Source organism: Nematostella vectensis, chromosome 10 (genome assembly GCF_932526225.1).
Source record: "Nematostella vectensis chromosome 10, jaNemVect1.1, whole genome shotgun sequence".
NCBI classification, from domain to species: domain Eukaryota; kingdom Metazoa; phylum Cnidaria; class Anthozoa; order Actiniaria; family Edwardsiidae; genus Nematostella; species Nematostella vectensis.
This window is the reverse complement of record NC_064043.1, coordinates 9665159-9688040: the sequence shown is the minus strand read 5'-3', so window position 1 is coordinate 9688040 and position 22882 is coordinate 9665159. Positions and strand designations below refer to the sequence as shown.

The 22882-nt window shown below is 40.7% G+C and overlaps 1 protein-coding gene across 3 annotated transcripts; it reads left to right on the top strand.

Moving 5' to 3' along the window:
- The first annotated feature begins 883 nt into the window (after positions 1 to 883).
- Positions 884 to 22426, top strand: LOC5500612 (glycine betaine reductase ATRR). Of its 3 annotated transcripts, XM_048733225.1 has the most exons (28): positions 886 to 1677; positions 2445 to 2687; positions 3359 to 3567; positions 4069 to 4188; positions 4493 to 4711; positions 4860 to 4973; positions 5218 to 5300; positions 5841 to 6020; positions 7112 to 7264; positions 7934 to 8002; positions 8454 to 8595; positions 9009 to 9180; positions 10051 to 10112; positions 11709 to 11762; positions 11891 to 11976; positions 12307 to 12473; positions 12877 to 13040; positions 13164 to 13225; positions 13576 to 13647; positions 14373 to 14447; positions 15423 to 15592; positions 19030 to 19156; positions 19534 to 19615; positions 19962 to 20102; positions 20350 to 20442; positions 20908 to 21022; positions 21432 to 21475; positions 21598 to 22426. In XM_048733225.1, exons 1-28 carry the CDS (start codon positions 1167 to 1169, stop codon positions 21739 to 21741), a joined length of 3873 nt encoding a protein of 1290 aa, XP_048589182.1. In that variant the 5' UTR covers positions 886 to 1166; the 3' UTR covers positions 21742 to 22426. The 3 variants fall into 3 exon arrangements, 2 of the variants coding, with proteins under 2 accessions (XP_048589183.1, XP_048589182.1); XR_007313904.1 differs by lacking the exons at positions 19962 to 20102; positions 20350 to 20442; positions 20908 to 21022; positions 21432 to 21475; positions 21598 to 22426 and adding an exon at positions 19224 to 19290 and having other exon boundaries at positions 884 to 1677; XM_048733226.1 differs by lacking the exons at positions 19534 to 19615; positions 19962 to 20102; positions 20350 to 20442; ... (1 more) ...; positions 21432 to 21475; positions 21598 to 22426 and adding an exon at positions 19224 to 19530 and having other exon boundaries at positions 884 to 1677.
- Positions 22427 to 22882: the final 456 nt, after the last annotated feature.

Below are 22882 nucleotides of genomic sequence, written 5' to 3'. Positions count from 1 at the left end.
ATTTCCAATCAATATTCTCACTCTCTGTTATAGAGTTGTTAATCGGTCAGCCTATCAAATCATTATTGCTCCATTTTTTTTTTTAGGTCCAAAAATAAATAATAGCCTTATAGAAAAGCTACTTGGATACATGTGTATATAATTTACAGTGAAAGCTCTAAAATTTTGTTTAGGAGCTATTTTTTGACAAGGCAGTTGCCACTAAAAATCTTTATTGTATGTAGCCAACTAGCCGTCTATCGTGGTTATTCGGAAATGTTTTATTTTTGAATATTGGTAATTCTGTGGGGCGCACCCTCGCCCCAGCGCACCTCGGCCTTCGCTCCCGCCTCAGAACTCCAAATGGAAAAAAAAACATTTCCGAATAAACCTTTGAATAAGCCCGAATGATAGCCGACTAGCAGGCTAAATATATGCAGCTAGGAGCTTCAGTGTTTTTTCCCCACGCTTATATCCGGACTTGTCGCGTAGTCGCGAAGCCGGTTGACGAAAACCTTTTGTCAATCGACTGGAGCATTGCTCTAGGGTGTAAGGGAGTTTTTTTCGTGAAACCAACTTTAGACAGTTTTGGCCATTTTTTAATGTCGGAAACCGATTACGGTGAAATCGCCCATTTTGACGTCCGTGAATGTGACTACTTACTATCGGATTCTGGACGCGGTACTACTGTATTTGCGATTTTGGGACGCGATATTACGGTATTTGCGAGTTTTATTCGAAAATGTGAAAGGTCATTTTTCGGTCCGTAAAACGTGATCCATACCCACAAACTTCACCACCCGTTGCTCCCCGGAAGTCTGGTGATTCCATGATTTCCTTTAGTTCTCATTGGGTTACCTGCAGCTTTGATCAGGCCACATCACGTGGGTTTTCCCCTGAACTGCGCTTTGCACAATCTTCTTCCCTATGTTTTTTTTTTATCAGTATTCAATTTCTAAGGATAAATCTTATAAACAAATATCAACTTTAATTCAGGTAAAATTTAAAAACTTAAGATGGTTATATATTGTTTTCAAGTTGCTAGTGAATAGGTAGAATTTTTAGTACCACGTGGTCATAACAACAGTTCGAAGTTTGACTCAGTTGGATTATGAACTGTTAGCGGGGAATAAACAGATCTATATCACGAGTAATTCCACAGGAATCCTCCGCCAACTCTTGCCAAGATGGACTACGAGAAATATGGTTGCCTTCATGAAATTTTTACTCGACAAGCCTTGAAAACCCCAGAGAAAACTGCGGTAGTTTGTGACGATGGAAGACATTTGAATTTCTCAGAGTTGAATCGACTTACTGATATCCTAGCTTCAAATCTTCGCCATAAGGGATGCGGTAAGGACAAGGTTGTTGGGATATACATGGAAAGATGTTTGGAGTATCCAATTGCTTATATTTCTGCCCTGAAAGCCGGCGGTGCTTATATGCCTTTGGAATTATCATATCCGGAAAACTTGCTAAAATCAATTTTCGAGGACTCGAGCCCGGTAGCAATTATTACTACGGACGAACTGAAGAGCCGACTTCCCTCGAGTGTCCCAGTTCTTGTGTTGTCGAAAGGCTGGGATGAAAGACTGCAGAAGGAAAATAAAGAACTTGGGTATTTACCCCCGGTTGAATCGAGCCTCGATGATTTAGCCTACGTGGTTTATTCATCGGGAACGACAGGAAAACCTAAAGGTAAGTAAGTAATGATATTGTTAAGGAAATCTTTCAAAAGTACATCCATTCGTTCAGGTTATGAATTATAGATAAGACGCCCGAAGTTTTGATTGAATATGAAATAAGTAGGAACTAAATACTTGAGGGCCTTTTTTTAGATGGTTTCATTTTACAAGGCCAGTCAAGGTTGAAATACGATTCTCTTACAGTATGCGTGAAGGGTCTGAACACGTTTTTCATGATATGACAGACTTTTTTTTAGCATTTTTAGCGTTATCATTATGGCTCGAATAGATTTAATTATTAAAGAGCTCGTTAATATATATATATATATATATATATATATATATATATATATATATATAATATATAATATATATATATATATATATATATATATATATATATATATATATATATATATATATGTATTTCAACAAGTGTAGTTTTCACCTCATTTACTTTCCACTCAGTCTCTTATGGTTTTGTAAATAATACAGTATAGATTGAATTTAGCTTATTGTACTGTTTGGGGCAAATTTCAAAATCCTAATGTTGCGTCAGATGCCCTGGGTAAATTCTGCTTTTTCTTATCAATTGAAAAAACAATGTAATTTAACACAGAAAAGTAGAAAATCAAAGTCAGTGCAATTATGTTACATCTCCAGTTGGTCTAATCTTCTTTGTGATTCCCTTTTATTATCTTTCCCATTTTTTTTTTGTTATTGAAAGATATTCTCGATATGAAACCACGTTTAACGGACAGCAATCTTATTTATTCTTAGGAATTGCATGTCCTCATCGCGGTGCTGTGTTTTCCTATACATGGCGGTTCACCAACTACCCATACAAGGACGGAGAAAGAGTGGCTTGCAACGTGTTTTTCGTTTGGGAAATGCTGCGAAGCTTGCTTGTCGGTATACCTCTCTATGTAATCCCAGACGATATCATTTATGACCCACCATTGCTTTTGAGGTTCTTACAAAAACACAAGATTACAAGAATTTTGTTCACGCCATCATTGTTTGGTGAGTATTATTGATTGCTTCGGGTGGTAGTCTAGGTGGGATGTATAAGCATTTCCTATCATGTTTGAGTTCATATCAGGGATTTTGCCCCAGGGAGAGGGGACTCTCCATAAAAGTAGACGGGCTGATCATCCATCTTTTAGGATATAAAATTGATTTAGCTGATCCTGTCTGCTTTTATGGGAAATCCCCCCCCCCCCTGTTTTGTCCCAGGGGTTCTCTCAATATTTAAATAGTTTGTAATAATAATAATAATAATAATAATAATAATAATAATAATAATAATAATAATAATAATAATAATAATAATAATAATAATAATATTATTATTATTATTATTATTATTATTATTATTATTATTATTATTATTATTATTATTATTATTATTATTATTATTATTATTATTATTATTATTATTAAATTATAATTATAATTATAGGTTTATAATTTTATAATTATTAATATTATAATTATTATTATTATAAAAATTATAATTATATAATTTTATATTATCTATTCATTATTATATAATTATTATTTATTATTTATTAATATATAATTATATATTATATAATTATATATTATATTATAATTATAATAATCTTCAGTGAAAATGCTTACACACGCTTATTTATTTATGTATTATTCAACTGTTCCCCATTTTCTATCAGAGGCCATTTTGAATTATGAAGAGGAAGACATCAACAGCTATTTGTCATCACTGCAAGTTGTATGGCTTTGTGGGGAGGTTGTTACCTCAGCTCTACGGGACCGTGCAATGAGGGCAATTCCTCAGATTAAGCTTCTCAATCTCTACAGTATCTCAGAATGCCATGATGTTGCTGTTGCTGATCTGACAAATATGAAATTCCAGGAAGAGGTAAAATTCTCTAAAAAATGGGAACAAAATTTCTCAATTTCCTTGCTGCTATTACTAGAATCATCAGTAGGATACCCAAGATAGAAGAATCTAACATGTCTATTTTGGGAAATTTCCCTCCTCCCTTGAATACAATCAGAGTCAGAGGAGGTTGACCTCCTTCCCTGGAAAATATTTGTTATTTTTTATCATTATTTGTGTCATTAATGGTTCTTTACTTTTGAGCTAGAGCTTTTGTCAATAAGGTCTTTCGTCACCCCTTTCTGACTGGTATATTGTTTAAAATGTACTCCTCAATAAGCCATTAACAATAAACCATTAGCAATACTAAGGAGGTAGTGGTGCCTCGGCATCACTGCTTATAGTACACTTTTGTGTATTCCAGTGGTGTTAGTTCCTAGACATTTTATGGGATGCTAACATATTTTTATATATTATATTTTTTATATATATTATAAACTGGGATCCCCTAGTTCTAAGATTTATATTGTTTGTTTTCAGCTCCCAGAAAAAGATGAAAACAAGCGCAAGTTTTGTCCAGTTGGCAAACTGCTTCCTGGTGTCCAGATTGTGATTATGGACAAGAAGATGAAGCCATTACCTGTTGGGCTGCCAGGAGAGGTAAATCCAGCACCCAAGTTATTTGTTTCAGAGCCGTAGCAGGCCATGTAAGATTAGGGGGGCACAATACAGACACATTAAGAAAATATTGCGGGGGCACACCCACGCCCTTACTGGCCATGTCCTTATAATTTTTTAAAATATTGTGGGGGGGACACATGCCCCCAAGGATCATCAAATACTATAGTCAGGTACAAGCCTGAGTGGCCTAGTGGTTAGCTGACTGGCCTATCACCAGTGACATGACCAAAATGCATGTCCTGGCTCTGAACTACAATATAACTGTATTTTTGGTCTGTTGCAGATCTTTGTTGGAGGTCCAACCCTAGCACGTGGCTACCTAAACAGACCAGAGCTGAACAAAGAGCGCTTCATTTCCAGGCCTGCGTCAGTGCCTGCTAGTGTCGGGGAGCGTCTGTACAGTACTGGGGACTGGGGCTATATGCTCTCAAGTGGCGCTCTTGAGATCTGTGGGCGGTGTGATTCCATGGTCAAGATACGAGGGTACAGCATTGAGATACAGGTAAACATTGTCAATAGATTGACACGTGATGGTCAAGATACTGTGGGTACTGTTAAAGATCTCTAAACACACTTCTTGGCCTTTTTTAAACAACCACCAAAAAGCAATGTGGCATATCTATGTGGCATACCTATGATTCATTTTACAGGCCGTAGAAGCAGCTCTTCTGCAGCTCCCAATGATTAACGCATGCGTGGTCCTGGCACTTGGAGAAGAAGGGACCGATAAGTACCTTGTGGCGTATGTAGTTCCTGAAGGCAAGGTAGGGCCAAAGCCATACAAAAGAATATGTGTCTGTGTCATGAGGACCCGTACCGTAACAAGAAATGCTTGACTTTGCCGCCTCGTATGTGTTCCCAAAAAGGATACAATGGACTAGTACCACTTTTTTTAAATGGAGAACATCGAATTGCTTGCTGTTCAAACGCTCTTAGGTGACAAGGAATACAGAGCTGAGTTCTTGTCTTTTAATGCGATGACCTCGCCTCGCTTTGTTTATTTGTCAGGTGACCAAGAAAGACATCCGGGCTACTCTGAAGACTCGTCTCCCCTTCTACATGATCCCCGCGCACTTTGTGCTGCTTCAAAGGTAATACTGATGCTTCCCCCTTATAATACCAAATATATCTGCCTTATAATACCAAAGCTAGACTTTGCCCTTTTTTTTTTTTAATTCCCTTATCTTCTTCTGTAGTCATCTCTTTAGGCTTTGCGCGGGTATTTTTAAATACCCACATTATTACAAATATACCTTTTCACACTTCGGAATATTAAAGACAAATAGTCTAAATTAGAGCATGTACACAAGTAGGAGTACATTTGGTATTTCAAATCATCCCCACTCAATGAAGCAGCGGCTGAAGATAAAACCTCTGCAAACCAAATCCATTTCAATGTGTCATATCTACTTTAACTTATTCCACTCGCACACCACCCCCAACCCAAATATTTCTCGCCCCTCATTTTCGCGACACTTTCACGCGCCACGTCTCCACGCTCTACACCCTGGATCGCTGAGAATAAAATGCTAGGTGGGGGGGGGGGGGGGGAGGGGGAAGAACAAGCCACCTTCGGCTCCTCCCCCTACTACTGCCCTGCTAATATTTTCCAATTGTTTCCTTGTTTTCAGTATTCCCGTGGCGCCATCTGGTAAACTGGACAAAAAGAGACTCCCACCCTTTGACTACGATGACGGGGATGAGGAGGGCACGCCCAGCACCCCTACCGAGAAGCTCCTGGCCGAGATCTGGTGCGAGGTGCTATCCCTTAGGACAGTGGACGTGCAGGAAAGCTTCTTCGACTTGGGAGGGTACGTGCAACACGCATTTAATTTGCCATCAACACATGCCTTTGTATTTTACAACACCATCATGCGTGAGACTGGCTTACTACTTGCATATCTTTTATGCATTCTTCGGCTTGGTAGGGTGTGTGCAACACACATTAAGTGTGCGAACAACTCACGAATGCAAATTTGTATGGTACAACACCCACATGCAACCTTTGTGCGACTAGCTAGCAACTTGCATATTTTCCATGCAATCTTCGACTTGAGAGGGATATGCGACGCATATAATGTGCGATCAACATAGGCAGCCTCGCATGCAACCTTTGAATGGTACAACACCCACATGCAACCTTTGTGCGACTAGCTAGCAACTTGCACATTTCCCGTGCTTTCTTCACCTTAGGAGGGGGGGATGGTTAAAGCCGCATTGTCACCAGTTTACTTCCGGTCGATTACGTAAAAATATCCGATGATTTTAAACGGATAACACGAAAAATATTTCAAAATATTGAAAGCAATGTGTCTATTGGAAGCTTCTTTGAGGATGTGATTGATAATTTAGAGCGGATGGCCTGTTAAATATCTCGGATTCTAATAGATTCATTTGTTTTTTAACGGTTGAGGTTTCCGTCGGACCTCCGGAAGTTAACTGGTGACAATGCGGCTTTAATGTGCACCGCAAAGTTAGTGTGCGGGAACAACACATGTAGTCCATGCATGCAAGCGTTGATTTTCCATGAATTCTTAGATTAATTTTAACAATTCTTTGCTCCATTTTCCATCAGTGTGGGTAAAGAACTATCTAGACATATTTCGTAATAATTCAGAAAACCTCTATTAGTGTTATTATCATCATAACTAAAACAAGGTGAAACAAACTAAAACAAGGTGGTACTTTCCTGTGACCCAATTTCGTGTGGTGAAGAAAGCAACGGGATAGTAGTGAAAAAAAAAATAATCGTCGACTTCAACGCTGATGATGCCATTAGGCTAGGCTTGGCTAGTGGTGTTCATAAATAACCCGGTTTTTTTTATTTTACAATAAATAACGTTTTGTTTAAGTTCGCTAATAAAGTGGTCATATTATCATTACTTATTTATGTCCCTTTTAGTCATTCGTTGTTGGCCACACGGCTACTCTCCAAGCTGCGTGACAAGCTGTCAATCAATCTCACTGTGAAAGACTTGTTCGAGTACCCGACGATCGCCGACATCGCGCACTTGATTGACGACAAGCTGGAGCAACACGGCGACCACAAGTACAAGTACGTCACGCAACGTCGTCACGCGATAAAGTAGAACTTCCCAAAAATAATTCTTTATGCGTCTACAAAAGCATCTGTATCTAGGTGATATACATTGCGTGTAGTCCTGTTTTGTAAACCATCGTAACGCGATTTCGAGGCGCGGATGGAAAAAAACCTTTCCTTTTTGTATGTCCCCAGCGGATGAGCTAGCCCGTAAAAATCATACTCCCTTTATTGAGTTAGCTGTGTTTTTATTGCGAGAGCAGGCAAAAAATAAAGCAAACAGACCGAAAAAGCTTGTTTGTGCTTAGGGCTAAATTCAAAACTAATGGCAATGAAATTATCTAAGCATATCGCTCCGATATAAACAAAGGATCTATTCGTGGAGATTACGGGCAATCGTCTGCATCCTCACGGCCAACACAGGAAACCCGAAGGTGGCCCCAGGTGTACAAAACTTTAATCAGCGACTATGATACCTAAGGGATTGTGTTTTTTATGTGGAACGTTAGCAAACCTCACATATCCCGGAGAAAACATCGTGCCCGCATACTCAAAAACATTGATCTGCTGGGGATGTGGCGGTAATGACTTTTCATCGATTCGGCAGCGCGTATTTGGTGCAATTTGCTCAAATGTTTTATACATGAGTATGTTTTATATTCTTGTCTTCTGTTTGCATTCTAGGAGCCCGTCAATGGAAGCTGAGATTGATTTGAAAAGCGAAGTTGACACTCACGACCCTGGATTTGTCAAGTAAGTGTCCTAGCAACAGTAGCAAAAATGCAAGTGGTTTCACGGTCTCCATAATAGAAAGTTAACTGACTAGGATGCGAGAATCTGGTTGACGTATTCATTCCATAGCTTGTGGTGTCCGTCATTTTGTGTGCTAAAGCATTTTTTTGTCGGGCTGGTTGGCTAGTGAAATTCCAATGTCATTGTCTTCATCTCCATCGTCGTAGTCGCCATTATCATTATCATCATCATCATCATTATCATTATCGTTATCGTTATCATTATCGTTATCATCATCATTATTATTATTATTATTATTATTATTATTATTATTATTATTATTATTATTATTATTATTATTATTATTATTATTATTATTATTATTATTATTATTATTATTATTATTATTAGGCTAAATGTGTGTTATTAAGTTAGTATTTTAATATGTTTGTCTGTTTTATTTTGTTGACAGCATGGACATGATTCTGCGCGCCTTCTGGCGGTCTGCAAACTTTCTCAACACCAGAAGATGGAATCGTGGCCGCGTCCTTCTTACCGGAGCCACCGGATTTCTCGGCGTCTTTCTGCTGAGGGATCTGCTCAGACATACCAAGGTACTGGCTAAAAACTCTCTTCCCCCGTGGCCTCCCCTATCAGCCTGAGGCTTGTAGCTTCCTGCTACCCCTCCCGTTTCCGCTTCCCTCCCCAATGCGCTTGCTTCTACGCCTTTATTTTTAGAGGATATCCCCCTCCTTATCTCCATTTTACCTCTCAATCCCACCCTATCCTTATTCGTACAATCTTTTTTTTTTACATTTTCAACTGCACTATCTCCGTCCTTCGCCTCCGGTCTTTTCACCCCCCCCCCCCCCCCCCCCCCCATTATTCACATTCCTCTTTGTTCACTCTTCTTCACTGTTCCTCTTTCTCCTCCTTTCTCCCTCCTTGCCGTTGTCCTTTATCCTTTCCATGCTATTATTCTTTTTTATCCCCTTTCTCTTACTCGTCCTTATTGTTCTTCTAATAGGTGCACATTTTCTGCGTGGTTCGCGAGCTACCGGAGATGACGTGCAAGAGTCGGCTGCGAAACGTGCTACAGCAGTACAAAATCCTCCCATTACTCCAGAACGGTCACCAGATGACTGAGGAGGAGCGCTACCTGGACTATGGCTTCGAGCACAGGGTTATTGCCATAAAAGGTAGGTCTCCCCCCCCCCCCCCCCACTCGCCATAGATGGCAGCTACTGGCATTCGTCGGTGCTCACTTCAACTGCCGCTTAAAACCTGTTGGCATTTGTTCGTCGCGTCGTCGGTTGGAACTCGGTGGAGCGGAGAACAAATGGAGTATCTCTGGAATAAATAGGGGACGACGACGACGGCTAGGACAACGTGATCGAAAACGATGCTTTCGCGCGTGGCGATCAATAATAACTTAATTGCAATGGAATAAGCAAAACATTATAGTCGGAGACAGATAAAAATAAACTAAGGGCATCATTTCTATAGCAGCGAACGTAGTTTATATTGTTTACAGTGCAAAAGTCCGCGTCCTCAATTGACCGTGAAACTTGAGTTTTCACGTCGTCGTTTTACGGAAAACGGCTGAAATAAATTAGACAGAACGCATTTCCACGTGGTGCTATTGAATTCTGAATCAAATTTAATTTTTTTCTGCCGTCGGCGTCGTTGTCATGGCTTAGAGACCTTAATGACTACTCTACACCGCTGTAACTGTGTTATGTCTTCTCGCTTTTCCTATGTCCCATGAAAGTCGACTTCTTTGCAACTAGGCTATTTAATGCCTAGAATTGAAAATTCGCTGGCGGGTTTACCCGAGCCCAGCTCGTTCAGAAAGGATGCGATGTTTCTTATCGTTTAGAAGGCACTGTAGTAATGGATGTTATAAGTCATGCTGCAAACACTGAAACAAAAGAAACCGCACAAGGCGCCAATCTATCGTAATATGCGAGAGTCCGTGTAACGGTAGTTACTTTCAGTTATTTTATTGTATGTTTCGCCAGAATGTCTGTAAGGCGAGTGTTGATGGTATTGTTCGTTTTTAACTTCAGGTGACGTGTCGCTCATGAATTTGGGGATGAGTGAGGAAGACTATACATTTCTTTCATCTGAGGTAGACTGCTGATGTTTTTACTCCACTCCTATTTGACAACTATAATGATTACCCTCCCATATACGCGTCTGGTTGATGATTGTGGGGTGGTGATGATGGCGGTGATTATAGTGATGGTTGTTGTAATATAGTGGTTGTTGTTGTAATGATGGTGATTATGGTGTTGGTGGTGGTGATGATGGTGGTGTTTATAGTGATGGTTGTTGTAATGATGGTGATTATGGTGTTGTTAATGTTGTTGGTGGTGGTGATGGTGATGATGGTGGTGTTTATAGTGATGGTTGTTGTAATGATGGTGATTATGGTGTTGTTAATGTTGTTGGTGGTGGTGATGGTGATGATAGTGGTGTTTATAGTGATGGTTGTTGTAATATAGTCATTGATGTTGTAATGATGGTGGTTATGGTGTTGGTGGTGGTGATGATGGTGGTGTTTATAGTGATGGTTGTTGTAATGATGGTGATTATGGTGTTGTTGATGATGGTGTTGGTGTTGGTGATGATGGCGTTAGTGGTGGTTATGGTGGTGGTGGTGATTATGCGATGCTATATAGTGGTGATGTTGCGGATTATGGTGTTGGTGATGTTGGTGTTGGTGATGATGGCGTTAGTGGTGGTTATGGTGGTGGTGGTGATTATGGTGGCGATGCTATATAGTGGTGATGTTGCTGATTATGGTGTTGGTGATGGTGGTGTTGGTGATGATGGCGTTAGTGGTGGTTATGGTGGTGTTGGTGATTATGGTGGCGATGCTATATAGTGGTGATGTTGCTGATTATGATGTTGGTGATGATGGTGTTGGTGATGATGGCGTTAGTGGTGGTTATGGTGGTGGTGGTGATTATGGTGGCGATGCTATATAGTGGTGATGTTGCTGATTATGGTGGCGATGCTATATAGTGGTGATGTTGCTGATTATGGTGCTGGTGATGTTGGTGTTGGTGATGATGGCGTTAGTGGTGGTTATGGTGGTGTTGGTGATTATGGTGGCGATGCTATATAGTGGTGGTGGTGGTGATTATGGTGGCGATGCTATATAGTGGTGATGTTGCTGATTATGGTGTTGGTGATGGTGGTGTTGGTGATGATGGCGTTAGTGGTGGTTATGGTGGTGTTGGTGATTATGGTGGCGATGCTATATAGTGGTGATGTTGCTGATTATGATGTTGGTGATGATGGTGTTGGTGATGATGGCGTTAGTGGTGGTTATGGTGGTGTTGGTGATTATGGTGGCGATGCTATATAGTGGTGATGTTGCTGATTATGATGTTGGTGATGATGGTGTTGGTGATGATGGCGTTAGTGGTGGTTATGGTGGTGTTGGTGATTATGGTGGCGATGCTATATAGTGGTGATGTTGCTGATTATGGTGGCGATGCTATATAGTGGTGATGTTGCTGATTATGGTGTTGGTGATGTTGGTGTTGGTGATGATGGCGTTAGTGGTGGTTATGGTGGTGTTGGTGATTATGGTGGCGATGCTATATAGTGGTGGTGGTGGTGATTATGGTGGCGATGCTATATAGTGGTTGTGGTGGTGATAATGTCTAGAGTTAAGGCTATGTTTGTGGTGAATTCACGTTCTCTTCTTTCTCAGATCGACTTCATCATTCATGCCGCGGCATCGGTGAACATGGTCTACCCCTATCAGGTGCGCGCCTTATAGCACCCATCGACAACCACTCGTCAAGTCTCAAAAATCTCATCGCCTCAAATCATCAAAGAATGTCCAACACATGCGCCTCAGAGTCACGTGACCCTTTTACCTTTCCATTGTAGGCTTTAAGAGGACCTAACGTCAGTGGTACCCAGAATGCTCTTCTCTTCGCCTGCAATAGTAAAATAAAGCCCATGTATTACATAAGGTTCGTTTGGTCAGAAGTTATAACATGTGCTGTTATATGTGATTCCAACGGCGTGTACGGTTACTCTTGTTGTGTTAATGCACAGATGCGGTATTCCCATATGAGATAACCTGTGTGTTGCGTTGCACTAGTTGCGTTATATCTGTTGATTGTGTTGCATCACAGTCGCTGTATTCCCGTTTTGCACGCCTGACAGTGTGTAGCGTTACACGGGTTGCGTGGCACTTGTCTATCAACAGGTGTAACACAGCCCGCCGGTGTTCCCACACGGAATACCAGGCTGTGTGTTGCGTTACACGAGTTGTGTTACATGCGTTGATTGTGTTACAGCACGGACGCGGTATTTCCGCATGGAATGTCTGACTGCGCTGAGGACGCAGATATGCTACAGTTCGCCTCCAAGCTGACAGATGGATATGCGCAGTCCAAGTGGGTGGCTGAACAACTAGTGATGCGAGCCCGCGAGCGCGGGCTCCCTGTTACCATCTACAGGCTCGGTAAGCATTTTCTTTTTAAATGTGAAATATTTCTTTCTGCATAGTGAAGATTAACATCGCAGACATGATCTAATATTACCCCAAATTGTTTTCTAGAATTATAAGGAATGACTGCGCCCCCGGTTTTCTCAATGTCTATCGTTTCCCCCTCCTATATTATAGGCCCGCTACGTCCCTGCAGACAGTTTAATCAAGAGCGTGAGCCATAACATTCATGATTGCCTCCACCTCCCCCCCCCCCCCCCCACCCTCCAATAAAATTCAATTCCACCCAAGATAATAGGACATCAAGGTCCGAAAGGAGGATTCAAAAGTTTGAGGAATTGAGGAACCACAAAGATTTTACTGTGCATATTGGCACCGCTTGTCTTATTAACATCCCCTGGCCCTTTCTTCTCTTTAGGTAACCTGGCCGGCGACAGGAAGACCGCGCGCTGGAATCCCATGGATTTTACGCTTCTAATGCTAAAGGGTTGTGCAGAGACGCTCAATGCCCCGGATGTCGACTGGCAGGTGGAAATGACCCCTGTGGACTTTGTGAGTGAGACGATCGTCAAGATGACCCAGGTAATAATATCATGTCATTGAAAGGATGACCTTATTTGGTCACAAGTAGAACGTAACCCCAACGTGACTCTAATTATAAATTAATATATATGGCAAACGTCACTTCTGTTGTTTCGCTCTAAGGAGATGACATTGACTGTTGGTAAAGTGTTCCACCTCATCAACCCACGACCTCTCGAGTCAAGGTACTGGACATCTGTTTGGTATTCCTGTGGTTTTAACTAGGCCATCTGAGTCAGCCTACCCCAGGGTCTTCCCCAGGCTTTAACAAGGGTCTTGGGTTTTCTAGCCTGCGCGGCAAGCGCGAGGAGCTGTGGAGGGGGGGGGGGGGGGGGGGGGGTAGGAGAAGAGACCACACGCGACTGGGAGAGTGTTGATCAAATTAACACTTTGGTCTTTAACCTTTGCGCTTGCTATAAGCTAAGGGACTAAGGGTCCGCCTTTTTAAATTGATCGTTCGGGACTATCCTGAAGACGAGTTTTTCAGTTATACAGGACTTTTAACACAACCCCTTCTCATGTGTATTACTTTAAGGTGGTTGTTCGAATGGATGACTGTTCACGGATACCCGTTGACTCTTGTGCCGTTTGCTGAATGGAAGAAAAGGTAAATCATCCATACTGCGTCCGATATTATCACCAATTCTGGCTTAGACATCGAAACGGGAAATAATATGCAATCTGCCAGAGGTTCCGTCTCTCTACATCCATATAGAATAAGCTGTATTAGATGAGGTTCCGTCTCTCTACATCTAATAGAATAAGCTGTATTAGATGAGGGGTATTAGAGGGAGCAAAATCAACCGCAAAAGGCAAACCGCGGTTAGCCGTTACCGGTTTGCGTTTCGACTTACTGGCGAAAACGTAGTTTAGCACATTTGGCGGGAAAATGTGCGAAACATGTGCTCGACTTCAACCGAGCCAAAAGTATTAGTAATTGTGCATATTGTTAATGAAAATATATTATTTTAAATGGTGAAATAATTTAGAACACTAATTCATGGTCTCAAACGTGAGCTCATAGAAAATTTGAGGGGGAAACTGCTGAGGTAAATCGCTTACCGCTAGACGGTGCTCCTGAGGTCAAAACGCGAACCGCAGACTGCAAACTTGACCGCAAGACCTTGCCACGTAACCCCCAGAGGTTTGACGTTTTCCGTTTCCGAGAAAAAACGCGGTGTTTAATGTCTTTAATCCATGTGAACGCAACTATTATTCTAAAATAAACCCTTTCGCTATATACGATATACACATCACATTGCCACGTCTGTCGTGTATCTCGTAGAAAGTTGTTAATCGGGTTAAACTGGTGTGTCGGGTTTCTTTGCTTAGTGTTGAAGATCTTAGCAAGGCGGACACGTCACCCTCGCACAGCATGCTGGTCAGGCTTCTGGACACGTGGATAAGGTGAGGTTACTGAAATCAATATCTCGGCCCAGTCCCTTCTCCCCCGCTGGTCTCCGGGCCTTCTCCACTTCTCCACTGCACTTCTACCCGTCGTTGTTTTTGTTGTAGTTGTCGTCGTTGTTGTTACCGCTTGTTGTTTTTGCATCCTCGGAAAACACTAAGATGGAAAAAGCCCTGTCGCTGTGTGTTCTTGTCGGCGTTGTTTTTCTTGTTGCTGTTTTTGTTCTTTTTTTTTTAAGTTAGGGAATGCAAAGGTTAATTGTTAGTGGCACTTTCAGTGGGTAAAAAGGCCTATCTTTTAGCGGTTTTGGGACCGACACATCGACAGACTCACAGTTCGACGATACAGAGTTTTAACCATATAGCATGCTAGAAGCACAAATTCAGAACTAGGGAGATTTCATCGTGCTTATATGTACACTGAGGCGTTTCTTTGCCTCGCTGGTTGGCTAAGTGAAGTTGTTGCGTACGTTTCCTGCATGCATCCTCATTGGTTTACTGCAAAAAAACTGTTATGTGATGTGAACACGGTAGCGTGCGTCCACTGTCAAAACCAACCGGAATCTAGCCAATCTAGGATTGATAAAAATTTTAATCAGTCTTGGAATGGCTAGAACGGCATCGTTGTAATAACAGGGCGTGTCTGGAGATAACGCAGGATGGGGTCCAGAGTAGTAAAAAGTGACTAAATCCTTAGTTCTGTTAATAGGTCATTAAATCCATCTAGAAACTTTTATATTTAAATGCACTCAAAAAAATTAAATCCATCTAGAAACTTTTATATTTAAATGCACTCAAAAAAATTAATCCCTCTTCCAACTACCAACAAAGGTGTCAACCAGAGGCGTAAATCAGGGTGCGGTTCGGGCCCTCGGACCCCCTCTGGAAACGCGCTTGAAAAGGTTACAGTTCTGTGGCCTATAAACAGATATATTAGCAGTGTTTTGTATTACTTTATTTTTCATGATTTTCTAGGGATGCATCGTTCTTTTCAAAGCTCAGCACCTACTCACAGAATAATTTTGAGGAAATAATGAAGCATTTCCAGGTCAGCTATCCACTCGTCACCAGCGAGCTGCTTATGTCGTACATCAAGTCGCTTGTCAATCAAGCGGTGCTCCCACCGCCTAAGAGGAGCATAAGAGGTAAAAGTAACAATGATAATGAAATAATAAAATAATAATCTTTATTCAGCGCATAGTTATATTCTACATTATCTACCTCATAAGAAGAATTGAACTTAGTTATCAAACTACCCAATTGTTTAACGGTAGATGTTTGGCAGGCTTTGGAAATGTGTAGTTCCAGAAAATATCCATACCCTCCCCATTGAGGGGATTGGAAATTCCGGGGGGGGGGGGGGGGTGAGGGGGTCAGACGCCCAGGAATTTCCAGGAGGTGGGAGGGGGGGTAATCGTCCGGAGCGAAAATCCTGAGGTTCCTGCTCGTCAGAAACGCGATTCTTCAGAACCGAATACTCAAAATCCCCCCGTCTGTACATAATGAACGCCGATTAATCCTTTGTTAGTTTAATTGATTATAAAATCTGCAATAAACGGTTAGATATTCGACGTCTTTTTGGATAAGGACGTTAAACCGTAGGTCCCGTCTCTCCAATACTACATTACACTAATCTGAACCGGATGGACGTAAAGAACCGCTGAGGACGCAAGTAGAAACCCAGGCAGTGACCACCCTCAGTGACAAAACTTACATTACTAATATACACCTATGATTGTAAACTGCCTTGCGCAGTCTGTTATTTAGGATGAGATATCCTAGCATGTGAAACGCTCAGAGCTATACGAATAAGCGCTATACAAATGCACATATTTTATTATTATTTTTTTTTGTATATCAAAAAAAAACTTACTGAAAGTCTGTCATGGATTTGCATCACATTTTTGTGAAATCAAATTTCCAAAGGGGGGTGTGGGGTACCGAGTACTTTATCTGTAAAATCTGGAGGGGTGGAGGCGGGGGTGGGTCAAAATGGTCACCCAAAATGGAAATTCCAGGGGTGGGGGGTCATACCTCCGACACACTCAAGGGGGGGGAGGTATGGATATTTTCTGGAACTACACAAAGAACATATGCTTGAGTCTTTTTTTTTTTGTTATAGAAAAGGGAAGGTCTTTCTAGAAATTGATAGCCAGTAAAGAAAAAAAAAATAGATTGTTTGCCAATATTGGTAATCACATTATTTTGGCAACAACGAGTAAGGGAGTATTCATTAAAAAGCTAAATTATGGCTTCATAAACCAGAATAGATATATATATACTTTCATCTTTCAGTATATAACAGCTGGATTTACCGATACAGTTTATTATCAGTTAAACACTAGGTTCCGCTATAAAAGGGAAAGCTCCTCCCACCCCCGGGCTCAAAGTTGCAATCATAATCAGAACACTGCCACGCTAGCAGTCACAAATTATAAGCCAAAGTCGGCTGGAATAAAACTATTTTTGCACAGGTAACAAGACAATTGTGTTGAGAGATTGATAACTTAGGCCTAAAACGCCGTACTTTCCATGAGCCGTATTCAATGCAAATGAGCCAGATGCATTCTTTTGTCTTCATTTGCATGCATTTGCATTGAATAAGGCTCATGGAAAGTACGACGTTTGTACAGGGCCTAAGTGATTTGCTCTCCAATTTTAAATTTTGCGCTATCCATAATCTAACGCATCTGCATAAATTATTCTCGCGCTGTGATGAAAATGCTCGTATTTTAGAGCGCACACATCTTGGTATAGCATTATTTTATGATAGATAGAAACATTTTTAGATGGACAACTTTAGGAATGATATTTATTTTGGTTAAGAGTAAGAAATTTGAATTTAGCGCTCAGAGCAATTTTTCTGACATGCTGACTCGTGACACGGCTGATTGATAACTGATTGTTCGTGAGCCCGGGGGGTGGGAGAAGCTATCCCTTTTAAAGCGGAACCTCGTGTTTAACAGGAACAAATGGGAATAAACATCTAACAGTGGTGGAGCCTGCAAATCCACAAAACGATATACATACAATGTTTTATAGGTTGGACGTTATCTCTTTTTATACAGAAATATTTTAGCTAACTTTTTATACAGATATATTTTTAACTAGAACAAATATATACAAATGTATACTCCTTCACAGGCATACTTAGGGCGAACCATTTGACTTTTGAAGGGGAGGGGTGTTGATTTTGAAAAAAAAAAAAAAACACCTTCAGGACGAATACAGGGGGGTGGATTGGGTGGATATCCACCCCCTTTTTGAGTAAAAAAAAGAACTTTGGTTTGAAGATAATAAATGTCTGAGGGACGGGAGGTGCTGTCCGATTTCCTTTGCCTGCTTGACTTTGCCGACACGACAAATCCTATACAGTAAGAAGTATTGTAAGATCTATGTAGTGACCTACCAAGAACCTCTTGATCAGTTATAAGCTGCCTATCCGGCCATTTTCCACGCCCTATTTTAAATCCTGGGTCCGCCCCTGAACCCTGCACCATTTTACACGATTTTACATGCAAAAAAAAAATTGTGCAAGTATGAGGTCCGCACCCGAAAGTCGTGAAAAAGAGATGTCAGACTCTGAAATAATGATGAATTTGACTGGATCATCTTGGACAAAGGGGTCAACTTCGCAGTATTACGGTTTTATTTTGTAATACATCGCAGTATTACGTAATACTTCGCAGTATTATGGTTTTATTTTTTCAGATTTAAAGACTTTCTGTGGTAAGGGGGGGGGGGGGAGGAGAGGCTCCTCCATCTTCTAGTGGTACTGAATTTGAGTAAAGTGTCAAAGAATATACCGCGAAATTTTTTTACATTTTCAGACTTTTTTAGCCTTTGTTGTATTGTCAATTTTTTTTAACTAGTTTTTTTTATTTCTTCGCCTTTTTCCAAAAAATAAGTGGTAGCAAGAGGGCATAAGATATGTTATGCTCTTTTGGTGGGAGTTTCGGTTTCGCTTGAGTTTTGATTTTAGCAGGCGCGGGAGACCAGATCGACAGGTCAGCGGTATTAACAATTTGGCGAACTTCACACCGTGGATTGACAACTTTTGCTTTATCAAAATGAGCTCTATCTCCCACAAAAAGCAATCTGCAGGTTAATAAGAGTCAAAAAAGTAATTAACTGTATTGTACGTGTTTGGTCCTTGAGTTTTTCTCTCGTTGTTGATAGACAGAATCAGTAATATAGTTGTATCGATCGAGATCAAAATTGCACTTGGGAGAACTGATTTGTATCGTAAAATCGAAAATATCATTGTATCCAATATCGTAAGATCGAGGTAATTTCTTATACATTTCACTGCATTTCCGCCGGGAGAAATCAACGCCATCGTAAACTTGAGATTATCGTAAAATCCAGGTTTTACAAGCATATGGCTGTAACCTATATATTATATGCACGTGTAACTTTTAAAATATTGTAACGACTATATTATTATACATGTTGAAACTTTTTATTATTATACATGTGTAACCTTTATATTATGACACATATGTGACCTTTATATTATTATTAATGTGTAATCTTTATATTTTTATACATGTGTAACCTTTATACAACACTTACCCTCTAGGACCTCGCCCATTGGAGGGACAGGTTGCTATAGTAACAGGTGCTTCAAGTGGTATTGGTGCCGCTGTTGCTAAGGCACTGGCAGAAGCTGGAGTTAAAGTTGCATTGGCTGCACGCAGGGAAGAAAGGTAACGAGACCTCATAGGAGACATGAGCAGATCTCAACAGAAGCCATCATCCAACAGGGGGAGAAAGGTAACGAGACCTCATAGGAGACATGAGCAGATCTCAACAGAAGCCATCATCCAACAGGGGGAGAAAGGTAACGAGACCTCATAGGAGACATGAGCAGATCTCAACAGAAGCCATCATCCAACAGGGGGAGGAGAAGTCAAACCAATATACAAAACATTAGGCCGGGAGTAGATTTGTGGGTTTTAGATTCTATACATTATTCTAGTATTTCAGTCTGACGTTGGAGAGAAGCACACTAACTAACATAACCAAATTGTGGTGGTACATGTACTGTAGCTCATTATTTTTGCTCACCTTTTTTTTTGTTCAGACTCACTCAACTTCGTGATGAGATTATAGCTAATGGAGACGTTGCTATATCTGTCAAAACAGATGTGACAATCAAAGAGCAGGTACTGTATTTTATTCTTTTGATGTTGTCATGATGTCACACTTGTCTCCCAGGTGCATAACTAGAGAACGGCCTACATGCCTTTTGTGTTCACCGATCAGGGGCCTAGCCAGGAATTTTTAACTGGAGGGGCCCTAAAAGGCCCATATTAAACATGTTCTCCTGTATTTTAAGTAATGCCTTGTTCATTTATTGTTTTTTTGGCTGCTGGAAGGGAAAGGGGGGGCTCCCCCTGTGGATTCTTTCAACTATGCATGCCACCCAAACCAAACTGCTTCTCTATCATCTCTGGTGATATCACCGGCATCTCTCCCATTAAATATTTGCTGGAACAACTTGTTCTATAGATGGAGAGTCTGGTCAAGAGGACAGATAGTACTTTAGGACCTGTTGATATCCTGGTCAGCTGTGCAGGAGTCATGTACTACCAGATGATGAAGAACTGTGCAATGAAGGACTGGGAGCAAATGGTTGACATCAACTGCAAGGTGATGCTTTTCATTCATCTTATCACCTTATGATGAAGGGCAAACACTCAAAACGTTAGTGCACACAACATCCATTTTCAACCTTGTGTTGATTTATAGCTTGTCTACACCATGCCTACACAGACCACCCAGTTTTATAACAGCTTGTCTGTAGTCTTTCCTATAACCTATATAATCTATATCATTTAATTGTCAGTTTGGTATGGGGAGTGATATGACATATCTTTTAATTGCCTTTTTGATACAGGGCGTGATGTTTGGTATTGGAGCTGTTTTACCAGGGATGCTTGAGAGAGCCAAAGGCCACATCGTCACCATCTCATCCAGTGCTGGAAGAAAGGTTAAACTAAATCAAAGATGTTCTTGCTATGAAATATTGCTGCCAAGTCCTCCTGGTGATTTATTTTTTTGGCTGTCATCTAACTCATTTGGAGTATATTACAGTGCATAGCTTGGGGGATGCACAGGGGGCTTGCACATTCCCCCCCCTGGACTGACAATAATGGTCCATTTCTTGTTTAATTTCTTGTTTTAATTAATAGTTTTTATTTGTGAAACCTTTGAGTGAACTCCCCCACCCCCAATCCTCGGCAAATCTTGTCTAACATTTAATGCATGATGGTAGCAGTCTCGAAAATGTCTTTAAATATGGACTATTTAGGATGATTTGTAGTAAACATGGCATGCAATACAGCATTCTGGGAAGCCTGGGCAGAACCATCTAAATCTAGAGTGGTTTGAACCTTTTTGTGTTTCCGTGATATTGTTCACTTGTTTCACTGCATTATTGAACTTTTTTCTGTAGGCCTTCCCAGGTCTTGCTATTTACTCAGGGACAAAGTTTTTTGTGGAAGCGTTATCTCAGGGTCTCAGGCAGGAGATAGCAGGCAGTGGAGTGAAGGTCACAACGATACAGCCAGGTTTGTTACAATGCCATTCACGCTACCGTGGCCACCTTTACAGTTTTGTTGGGTAAGCGAGGATGTGAGAAATAGAAACAAAATGTAGGATTGGTATTAAATTTGCTAGCCAATCGGCGTGGCAAAGAAATGCTTCAGTGTACATCGGAACAAGTTATAATTCTCCTAGTAAAGTATGTGTCCTTTCAAAACTGTAAACTTTGTCTTGGTGTAGGATAGCGTGTGTTGCACTATAAGATATTTTAAAGTAGAAGTTTTCGCACTACATTTATTTTAATCTTGACAACAATGGCAAGATTGTTGCTCAAAACAAAAGAAGAGCATTTGACAAGTCAATAAAGTAACAAAGCACGACTTTGTATTTTAAAACTTGCTTTTTAGCGTAGGTAACATTTATGAATCGTTTTAGGGGATGTTGTCACGGAAATTGGTCTCAAAACATACGACAAGGAGGCAAGTTTTCCATATGTTTAATACAAGATAACCTTTTTTGAATTATTCATTCTCTTGACCAAGGGATTATAACCCAGCGCATCATTTTATTTGAATTGTAATACAAAATTTGTCTCTTATAGGCTCAAGAAAAGTACGACATGTCAGAGACAACAAAAATCCTCGAGCCTTCAGACATCGCCAACGCCATTGTGTACGCAGTGACGCAGCCTCCTTACTGCGCTGTTAATGAGATTCTGGTCGAACCCAGGGACAATCCATGCTAGCAAGCGGAAGTCTGAATCAGAGAACCAAATTCATAGAAATCATTGAGAACCCGCCGATTTCTAAAAACCATTGAGAACCCGCCAATTTCTAAAAAGCATTGAGAACCTGTCGATTTCTAAAAAGCATTGAGTACCTGCCGATTTCTACCCTGGATACCATAGGCTCCAAGCTTCAATAGAGCCGCGAAGCGGCGTCAAACGACCGAGCGAAGCGATGCTAGGAGACTCTGGTACCCAGGGTAGCCGATTCGTAGATAGCATCGTCGCTTTCAAGAATTCTAAGGTTTAGCAAGACACCAATCCTTCAAACAGGGGTTGCAGATAGAGAGGACATGCTTAAAAGTTTAAAAATATCTTACATGGGTCGTTTATAATTATAAAAAGACGCATAATATATAGGTAGCCTGAGGAAAAGGGAAGAGGGCAAGACGCGCCTTTTAAGAAAGATGAAATAAAGAAGCCTCCTCCACATCTTTTGTCTTCGTACGATGTCGACTCGTACCCTCTGACCGTTTTCGCTTGTTTTTCCCAGGCTAAAATATAGGGGGAATTAGTCTTTTTTTTTTTTAATGTGATGGGTCTTTTGTAAAATTTGCATTCTATTTGTGGTATGTCTGATCACAAAGAATCAAAATTCAATATACGCAATTGCTAGTTTTTTTTAATAAATATTTTTCAAAATAAACACTTTGTTTACCTTGGCTCAAATAATATTAAAATGTTAAAGAACACCTTGTTGCATGATTCGCGTGGTATATGAAGATGTTGTTGGACTTTTGATGTTGGGGGTTACCCATCAGCCAAGACATTTGGGAGACTCAAATTGGGGTCAATTCCTCTGGTAAGCCGCTTGTCGTAGGTGCCTGTGATAACAATTGAATCTACGATGGCTGACAAGAAATCTATATTTTTCCATCGTTAAATTTTGATTTTCGCAACCCGCAAAAAAAAACACTAAAGTTTATTATTCATTCAATATTGCAAGTAGAGACTACCCCTTATTCTCGATAGCTGCTAGCGGTACACTGTTGCCTTCTGATTGCCCTCCTATCCCGCAACTTTATATATTTGCAGCCGCTGGAACAGTTGTACTACCGGCGCACCAATTTTTATCGCAGCAAAGGATAGACTTGTTCTTGCT

Coding starts and splice junctions, on each gene's coding strand:
- LOC5500612 (XM_048733225.1), top strand. CDS start 1,167: ATGGACTACGAGAAATATGGTTGCCTTCATGAAATTTTTACTCGACAA. Junction 8,003..8,453: donor CACGACCCTGGATTTGTCAA/GTAAGTGTCCTA, acceptor TTTTGTTGACAG/CATGGACATGATTCTGCGCG. Junction 10,113..11,708: donor ATACATTTCTTTCATCTGAG/GTAGACTGCTGA, acceptor CTTCTTTCTCAG/ATCGACTTCATCATTCATGC.